Here is a 9687-nt window from a genome sequence, read left to right as displayed (position 1 = left end):
TTTGAAAATTAAAATTCGAAAATTTTTTCTAAAGCCTCCAGGGGACTTCGTTTTCGCACGAAAAAGTTTTATGTGCCCTTATTGCATCCGGACCCACAATTTAATTTAGTGCGCTACCGAAGTGAATAAAAAAATAATGTAATTTATTCCAAATTCTTGAATAGAGCCCGATTTTCAAATATGCCTGTAATATATTCATGATAAGTTTTGATAGTTTCTATTTCTAAATTTTGTGTCTAGATCGTTTTCCATTTTTAATTATTCTTATATAATTGTCTTAAAATATTATTGGTTCAATTCAAAGATTTCGAAATGAAAATCCTGAAAAGTAGCCCATTTTTTAAAGTTGCTGAGAATTCGTAGACTAACGGAATTAAATACCATTTTGAAGTAATATATAGTACATAAAAAGAAACGTCGTACGTTACCTGAAAGAAATTTGTAAATAAAAACTGTCTTTTAAATAGTAATTATTATGAATGACGATTAATTTTTTTATTCCTAGAATTCATAGTAAAATTTGTAATGCTTGCAAGTAATATGTACTTTGAAAATAAGAAATTATTTGTTTAAACTAAGGAATATCTAATCAGCTCTAACATTGTATTTTGATTATGTAATCAAGTTTTTTTACTCAACGACTCCGTAACGTCACTCTATATCTATAAATATTTGTATGTGCATGCAAAGAATATTTCGCACGACTGAAGAATCCGAAAAAATAAAATTCCTGACAATTAAAAATTGTCGAAAAAGGAAATATTTGAAATGGAAAATTTCCGAATTTGAATAATTTAAAAAATTATTACTTTTTGAAATAAATATTATTTATTAAGTAAGAATACAATAATCAAATATTATTATCAAAGAAAAAATTTTCTTTAATGTTTAAAGTTCTTAAATATCATTGTTTTAATGTAAAATAACAATAATTGAAAAAAATATAGTTCTGAAAGAAAAATATTTATTTTAAAGGGTACTTAGTATATGTGAGAACTACAAATAACATTCTCGAAAATAAAAATTTTAATTTGGAACAAATATATATAAAAATAAAGTTCGAGATAAATTAGTGCTAAATCAAATTCTACAAAGTTGTATTGAAAAATGTGATTAGGTTTGGAGAAAATTGAGGGAGAATTTTTTTCTTTCGAGGCGTTCGTTGATTCATTACGAAATTTATTTAAATTTTTGTTCAATTGAAGATTCGATTTTTTAGAAAGTTTTTTATAATTTTTTCAACTACTGCGCACATTTCTAAACAAAATTGTTCATTAGAAAAATACTTTTTTAATAATTATTATTTTAAATTAAAACAATAACTTGAAAAACATTAAATCTTAAACCAAAATTTGTCTTCGATAATAACATTTAATTATGTTATTTTTAATAAATATATAATATTGTATAAAAATTACTTTTTTTAATTACTTAAATTCGAAAATTTTATAGTTATGATATTTTAAAATTCGGCACTTTTCGGTCAGAAATGTTATTATTCGGGAATGTACCAATTCGGGATTTTTATAGTTCGGCAAGTTTATTCATTTGAGGCATTTTATACTTCGATTATTTTATTTTTCGGGAATTTCAGTGTGCTGGGAATTTTTCCCTGTAATTTTTCCGTCGTCCAAAATATTTGTCTGCTTTATGTTATAGAGAATCGAATTGCAAGTAATATAATTTTTAAAGTTGAAGTAGCAAATAACAATCAGTAGTTTTTTTGCAGGAACAATATGGATGAGTTAGAAGAGGTAAGAGTTTGAGAGAAATATTTCCATATCATTATAATAAGTAAAAAGGTAAGAGTTGTTAATTAGCTTAGGTCTCTCGAAAAGGATTCTTATTTTTTCGATTTTTTCGCAGAGAAACTTTAATATTTTTGTGAATTTAGCTCATTCGCTGCTTTGCATTGCTTGCAGACGATCCAGGACAGAATCTTGCTCAGTCAAGTTCTGGAGGCGGGACAGGTGTATGCGGGTCAAACAAAACTTGCAGGAAGACAATGCTGATCACATTTGGTTAGATTTAATAAATCAAGATGAAAGAGATGAGACCTATAGTGATCAAAATATATTTGGCAATTCGCACAAGTTGCAGGATTTAGTATCAGATCCTCATCTGAAAAAATATGCCTCAAAGTTAATACAATTTTAAAAAAAAATTAATGCAAAGTTCGAAGTTATCAAACAGAAAAACTAGTTTTTAAAATTTACAAAGAGTACTTTATTATTTATTTGAAAATATCGTATAATGCAAAATTGATGCGAAATTGATAGGTGTGCTATTCAGAACAAGTTTTCAACTTTGTGTTGAAAATATTATTATATATATAAATATTTATTAAAATGTCTGTAAATGCAACTTTGTTAAACTGTTTCGCTTGTGAATTATCATTCTCGAGCAATAAAAGTCTCGTTCCTCACGTTGAATTATCTCACAAATCATTACGAAATTATTCGATAGTACCATACAGTATTTAAATGACGTTCAGAAGCACTCCGCGATTGTAAAAAATATTGTTCAAAGTATTTTATGGAAAGAAAAAACTCAAAAATATGCCAACAAGATTTTATTGCCAATATTCGGTTACTTTGATGACTACGAGACTGATAATCCTCTTGGTAGTCATAAGGGGGTTTCGGAATAGGGAGTCGGTTACTTAAGCTGTGCTTTAAAAGGTCGAAAATATTTTTCTATTCATATTGTTTAACAGTAAACACAGGAAGACAAATATCAATTGAATAATTATTAATTTGGAACTGCCTAAAACTAAAATCATTGAACTACAAATTTAAAAACGTTTTTACTTTAGAAAAGAGTTTCGAGCTCATTCAAAATTTAGTATCTCTAATGACAATTGCTTAAAATGATATGATTTTAAAAATATAGTTGATTCATTTTCAATTTAGAGCAATAAAAATTTTAGCGGTGATTAAAATTTTGTTTCAATTTTTAAACTGTATAATTAATAAAAGTTCATAATTTTACATTTTTCAGTTTAACTCATTTTAATTTTGAATTGTTTAATTGAAAAGCTTCTACTTTAAACGTAACATGCATAAATTATTCAACGTTTTAAAAAACAGTTTTAAAACTTTAATTTTAAAAGTTTTAAAATTCAAGAGTTCCAATTTGAGTGTTTGAATTGGCACACCCTGGCATTTACGTCATATTAACGATAAATGTCTGAAAATCATAATCTGGTTTAGCAGGATGGAATATCGCCGTGCTGCAGCCTCTCAGGAATCTCGTGTTCGATTCCCGCCAACGATTTTTAATTATATTTTCTCTGTTTCATCTTATAATATAATTTATATTGTATAATTATGTATGTTCAAAAATATGTATGTTAATAACTTATGTGTGCAAGTGTTAATTTAAATATATACAATTCTTTAATACTATCAATGCATATTGTGTTGTGACTCCTTCAAGGTTGAATAGTGTTTGTGTTATGAGTGTGGCCGCTCGGGCGAAGGTGAATGACCGCCAAAAAGAAGGACGGAATTATTTTTTTCATATTTCAGACTTCAATTTTCAGCAACTGCTCCCAAGTTTGTAAGTTGATTCCTAATCACAATGCTGAAGTTGTGAGTCGTGAATACTTTACGGGTTATTTTAAATTATCACGAAATTATTGATCATATTCCTGATCGACATTTTAACCGAGTTCCCTAAATTATAATTTTATCCCTGAATAGAATATTTGTAAGTAGTTTGGCAGTATCTTAAGAATTATTATCAATTACGGCAAAAATAGTTCTTCGATATCATAATTTAGTACGTTTCAATATTTCATAATTTTTTCTCGTATCCGAGACGTAGCTACAACTTCGTGACTTTTTCGTGGATTATTTTTTTCCGTGCAGCCCTAGATAGAAACCACCTCAATATTTCTATTGTACAAAACGGGCATTTTCTTAAGAGACGAAAAATTTCCCAATAGCCTACATTAACGTAATACAAATTTTTCACATTATTAAAATTTTTGTACTTGAAATTTCTTTCCGACTAATACTTTTATTTATGATGAAGACACAATGTTTCATAACAATATAATTGTTTGAAAAAATGAATAAAATTTCTAGAGATATTTCTGAGAGGAATCCAGGACTGTTTTTAGTTTTTCGCTAGAAGTCTAGAACTATTACTGTATTTTTTCATAAGTTTCAAATGTATATGCATTAACTACTGGGTTGAAATTGTTCACTTATGGGTTTTTTGGAAGTGTATAAAACAAACTTATGTGGGTCATATTTAAAAAATAAGCTTTTATTCTCATTCTATTGCTAATCGTACAAACACATGTTGGGTCTCAACTCGATGACCTTATGTTAACGATTCTGGTTAATATACGTATCTATAAGTAACATTGTGTGTGATAAAATAAATCAGAGGTGAAAATAGTTGAAACTCTTTCTCTCTTACAGTAGAAAAACATATCTGTTAAGAACTTGAAATGTTGAAAGATATTATTTTTCTGGCTGAATTGAACAGATCAGCCAAACAGCCAGAAATCCTAGACAGTGTACCTTTCGATTATTACACATTTGGTTAGCATTATATGAATCGCTTAATGGCTATTTGACAAAATAGAAATAAACTAATTTGTCCATTTTAAATCGATGCATTCTTCTGTTGCAGCAACTCTCTCGATGATGATACTTGGCACCAATGTTGGATGGACTTCCCCAATTATTCCAATGCTAAAATCTCCCGATTCCCCTTTTCCAGTGACATCAAACGAAGCAGCATGGATCACATCTTTTCTAATGCTAGGGTCCCTTCCTGGATGTATTTTAGCTGCGCTTATAGTCGATAGGATAGGAAGAAAAGCCAGTTTATTAGTAGCCAACATTCCTCTTCTTGTAGGGTGGATTTTAATCTTGATAGCCTGGCATCCTTATGTTCTTTATGTCTCCAGATTTATCAGTGGAATCGGAATGGGAAGTGTTTATGTTCTATGTCCCATGTACATATGTGAAATCGCTGATAAAAATATCAGAGGAGCTTTAGGATCATTTATCAAATTAATGATGACCATTGGAGAACTTTATGGACATGCAATTGGACCTTATGTCTCCTACGCTGTTCTGGGTTACTCCTGTGTTATCATCCCGATAATATTTTTTGTTTCTTTCGTCTGGATGCCGGAGTCACCATATTATCTTCTCATGCAGGATAAAAGACCTGACGCTGAAAAAAGCCTTAGAAGACTAAGAAGATATAGTAAGGATGAAGAATTATATGAAGAGATTAACGAAATGTATAAAACTGTGATCAACGATATGTCCAATAGAGGTCATTTCTGGGACCTTTTTAGCACTACAGGAAACAAGAAGGCTGTTTTAATCTGCTTCGGACTTCAGTTCATTTTACAATTCAGTGGTCTGGCTGCCATTGAATCGTATACTCAGGTAGAAAATTTTACTTTCTTTTAACATTACCTCAGAGCTGTGATGAGTTTTCAGAAATTGTCAAAAAAGATTTATCCTGTCTAATTGAATTATTACGTAACTTTCTTTAATCTGGTTTTTTCAATATAAGTACAACGTTTTTACTCTATCATGAGTATTAACTCGACGCAATTTAGAATGTCCTATCGACATAAATTGTGGGGGTTTGTTTTTTAATGTTTTGGGTATAACTTTTGGCTACCACAAGAGGGTTAAAAGTTTTTTTTTAATTTTGAAAAATTAAAAAAAAAACTTCTATTGGCGCAAAATTAACCCAATCCGGATTTCTTGGTTCGTTCCAGATCCAGACCTTTATGATTTGTCCTTAAATGGGAAGTGTTGAAGATTGCACAGGAATTTCACCAGATTTTTTTATTTATAATTGAGCGTTTCAGCATGCCTTGGGTCTGAAGATAACCTTAGAAGGTGCCCAAATATCAACAAACATAATCACATTTTATTGAATTTGATTCAAGGAAATACCTATATTTGAACTTGAAAAACATTCTTTTTCATAATCTTTTCTTTTTTAATTTGGAAAATAGTATATTATGCGCCTATGGAGAGAATAGGGAATTTTACGGCGAGTACTGAAAATATACGCAAGTCGAATAAAGTCCCTCTCCTCAGGTTCGTCAAGAAGCAAACCTGGGCCCGGGTGGTAGGAATGATGCGGCCCCTATACAGGGATGTTTAGTTACGCCAAAGATTATAATATCTTTGGTTACGTATAACTGGAGGTTTTTAACATAAAATACCTGAGTGAAGTATTTCACGTAGAAAGCAGGTAAAGTACCTAGTTAATTACGTACCAAGATGGCAGACATATAGAACTATGCATAACCTCAATTTTTTTGCATTTCTGTTACCGGCATTTGTAAGAGTTTCTTTTCCAGTGTCAATATATTCCATAGAATGATCTTAATTTTGAACGTCTACAAGTGATCATTGTTAAATATTGTTATTTTTGTTTATTTAAATACTTGTAATTCATGTATATTTTAAAATATTTTTTTCGAATACCGATGAATGATTTAAACCTAAAAATCCTTCGTAATTTATTGTGATTTTTCACATTTATATATATTTTTTATTACTGTATTGTGAAATATTGGTCAATTTAATACTTGAAAGTGTACACTGATTACGGGCATAAGTGCCAAAACCCAAATTTCACAGGGAACTAAAAAACTGTCCAACTTTACAAAAATGATTTTAAACAGAAAAATACAAAAAATTCTCGAGATACTGGTAGGCTTTATCGAACCATGAAACGGACATCCAGAACGAAGCATCCTTCTCCGAGAAAACCTTTGTCAAAGGGACAGCGTGTCCCCATAAAATCTGATTTTCATCCATGAAAAATTTTCTAAATGTTTTATTTTTCAATTAGAAAAAAATAACAAGAAATTACTTGTGTCCTATCGTTTAGCTCTATTGAATCACAAAAATAGCACTTCAAAAACAGATAAACCTGTGCTCGAAATCCCTGTTTAAAGATCGACAAGCACCAAAAATCTTCAACTTTTACACATAAAAAGTTGCGTGACTGTTTAATTTTTGGATTTAAGAGAAAAAAATACAGTACTTTTGAGCTATTGATTAGCTCTATCGAATCGTAAAAAGGACGTTTTGAAAAAGATAACCATGTGCTAGAAAGCCCTGGTCGGAGATCGGCGCGCACCAGAAACCTTCAATTTTGACACATAAAAAGTTGCAGAACTGTTTAATCTTTCTATCTAAAAAAAGACAAGAAAGCACTTTTGAGCTATTGGTTAGTTCAATTGAATCGCAAAAAGATTACTTCAAAAAAAGATAACCATGTGCTAGAAAACCCTGGTCAAATATCGACGCACACCAGAAAGCTTCAATTTTAACACATAAGAAGTAACTTTTGCAGCCACTATTTCTTTTCCACGAATTCATAATGTTTGACGGACAAACTTCGAAAAACCAGAATCTACACATGCTCTGAAAATCAATGACGCCGCTGTGACAACACACTATGGCACTTACGCCAGCATGCTTCGTGGCACTTACGCACGTATGCAATGACTTTTTTCCTAGACTAATTACGGGTCAAACTGGACCAAAACCTTCTACAGGGACGCGCGTTAGAGGGAAACAAGTTGTTTAAGCCAATAAACTGATTTTAAACAATTTTGGACTTACGCCCGTATGCAGTGGGGCCCTTCACTTAATAAATAAATTGATGTGAAGTGTTTCTTGTCTACTGATCAAAAATAAATATTTTTGTAATATCGAATTTAAAAATTTCAATATTAAAAAAATATTGATTTTTCACCAGTAGACAATAAACATTTAACCTTCAGAAGACCAGTAGACCTGCAGACAAAAACATTTAATAATAAAATATACAATGATAAACAAACTTCATTATAATAAATTTATGTACCCTATACGATTTTTTAAATTTCTTTCAAGGAATGTTTCCAGAGGGTACAAGTTTTAGTGATTATGTTTGTGGAGGGAAGCGGAAACCGCAGCTCGTAAAATCCCATATACGCGTAATATACATTCTGTAAGAAACTATTATCTGTCCAAAAAATATAGGCACCTCGATTTTTGTACAGATTTTCGAGAAAATGTCAGCAGAAAAAAATTCTAAAAATATGAGACAACATGCATGTTACACTTGAGGGTTTTGCTAATACTGATACAGAGTTTCAATATGTTCACATGATTAGCAATTATTTCCTGGCGAATGAAAAGTGAAAAAGTACCATAATCATATTATCATTTCCGAATACTCAATTTTGAATAGATCTAAGTCACTGAAAATAAATTATGAAAATTCTGAAAAAAAATGTGGCTTCGTTAATCCTTTATGTGCAAAATAACGAAATTTAGAGCCAAAAATAATTATTTGTTAATAAGTTGTTAACAAAAACGCAGGGATGTGTCATCTCCGAAACTAAGGAACGTACAGAGATGATTCTTGAAGAAAATGGTACGTTTTTGGTTTTTGACAGTGTTATATGTATTTTCAACGAGCAAAAAGTTGCACTTGGATGCTTAAAAAATTATTTTCTTTTTGGAAAAATACAAAAGACTTTACGATAATCGAGGCAACCGCATTCTCAGCAGGGCACTTTGCTGGCGCTACTGTTCCGCGTGCAATACGACCTTCTCTCGTATTCAGACTGTTTACACAGTCCCTAAGTCCTGATGCAAAAAAAAGGGATACAATTGCTTCGATTATCGTAAACTCTTTTGTATTTTTCTCAGAAAAAAATAATTTTTTAAACATCCAAGTGCAACTTTTTGCTTGTTGAAAATACATAAAACACTGTCAAAAGACAAAATGTATAATTTGCTTCAAGAATCATCGCTGTACGTTTCTTAGTTTCGGAGATGACGCCTTCCTGTGTTTTTGTTAATAACTTATTAAAAAATGATTATTTTTGGCTCTAAATTTCACCATTGTGCACAGAAAGGATTAACGAAGCCATATGTTTTTTTCAGAATTTTCATAATTTATTTTCAGTCACTTTGAGCTATTCAAAGATGAGTATTCGGAAATTATAATATGATTATGGTACTTTTTCACCTTTCATTTGCCAGGAAATAATCGCTAATCATCAGAACATTTTGAAACTGTGTATCAGTATTACCTTTTACCCTCTGGAAACATTCTTTTTTTTAGTAGGCACATAAAATACCTAGTAATTTACCGTAAAAAACGACGTAAATTGCCTAAAGTATTTTACTTTGCCATCCCTGACTTTATATGTTATTTTGGAAATTTAGAATTCAGGCTGATGAAAACTCCGGGTCCGGGAGAATCTCGCCGCCCCCTTCTCATAAGACCTGCCTCTCCACTTGGCGCATACGATATTTTTTATAACATATGGATGAGTAGAGACATTTTTCGAAATACTGTCATGATTTCAGCACATATTAGATTTCGAATATAAGAAACGTAATGGTAATCTTACAGCTAGTTTATGGTAACTTATTACCCAAAATTCAATTGAAAAATGTCTATAGATTTCCGGAATTTTTTTTCATTTATATATGGTAACATTCCATAGATTACCGAAAAATTATATTTGCAACCAAAATTTTCTCACAGTTTTGACGGCGAGTCTGCTGATTATCGTAAAATGCGAGCTCAGAGATGTATAATATTTACTACTCAGGGGCCGTACTTAAATTACGGGGATTGTAGGCCCTCTCCAGGACCTTCTCTCTCCCCTGTAGCGAA

The 9687-nt window shown here is 30.9% G+C and overlaps 1 protein-coding gene across 3 annotated transcripts in view; it reads left to right on the top strand.

Moving 5' to 3' along the window:
* Positions 1–9687, top strand: part of LOC117171407 (facilitated trehalose transporter Tret1-like) — a 58863-nt gene that overhangs the window by 43728 nt on the left and 5448 nt on the right. For 2 of the 3 annotated variants that reach the window (XM_033358688.1, XM_033358689.1), the window contains exon 2: positions 4648–5420. In XM_033358688.1, coding sequence (XP_033214579.1) covers positions 4648–5420 — 773 coding nt within the window. Of the gene's footprint in view, positions 1–1729; positions 1755–4647; positions 5421–9687 lie in introns of all 3 variants that reach the window. The other variant, XM_033358691.1, reaches the window with a different exon arrangement.

The sequence above is a fragment of the Belonocnema kinseyi genome, chromosome 4 (assembly GCF_010883055.1).
Source record: "Belonocnema kinseyi isolate 2016_QV_RU_SX_M_011 chromosome 4, B_treatae_v1, whole genome shotgun sequence".
Classification (NCBI taxonomy): Eukaryota; Metazoa; Arthropoda; class Insecta; order Hymenoptera; family Cynipidae; genus Belonocnema; species Belonocnema kinseyi.
The sequence above is the reverse complement of the archived record's forward strand: the minus strand, read 5'-3'. Positions and strand labels throughout refer to the sequence as shown.